Here is a 286-nt window from a genome sequence, read left to right as displayed (position 1 = left end):
AAGATCGCCATGCCAGCGCCTGTCTGGCCCGTATCCCTGTCCGGGACTTAGAGTCGCCTCTGCGCTCGGAGAACCCCAGGCGCTCCCCGGCGGATCCCGGCATCGGAGCTCCTCTCCCGACACGCACCCCGGACATCGGGGACCCCCCCACCCCATGCTCCATTCTGCTTCCTGGGTGGCGGCGCCTCGGTTCCCCTCGGGGTTCCGATCCCGGGAAAGCGAGAGGGTTCCCCTCCGGCTAGCACTCACCCCCAGGAGCAGCAGCAGCAGGCGCGGCCCGTCCATG

The 286-nt window shown here is 69.9% G+C and overlaps 1 protein-coding gene across 1 annotated transcript in view; it reads right to left on the bottom strand.

The window, feature by feature from the left end:
* Positions 1-285, bottom strand: part of NGFR (nerve growth factor receptor) — a 24,812-nt gene extending 24,527 nt beyond the window's left edge. Inside the window, exon 1 of the mRNA XM_006166171.1 lies at positions 250-285. Within this exon, the coding sequence (XP_006166233.1) occupies positions 250-285 (36 nt within the window). The remainder of the gene's footprint in view (positions 1-249) is intronic.
* Position 286: the final 1 nt, after the last annotated feature.

This window comes from Tupaia chinensis, unplaced genomic scaffold, assembly GCF_000334495.1.
Source record: "Tupaia chinensis unplaced genomic scaffold, TupChi_1.0 Scaffold144171_2, whole genome shotgun sequence".
Taxonomy (NCBI): Eukaryota; Metazoa; Chordata; class Mammalia; order Scandentia; family Tupaiidae; genus Tupaia; species Tupaia belangeri.
This window is presented reverse-complemented; position numbering and strand designations above follow the sequence as displayed.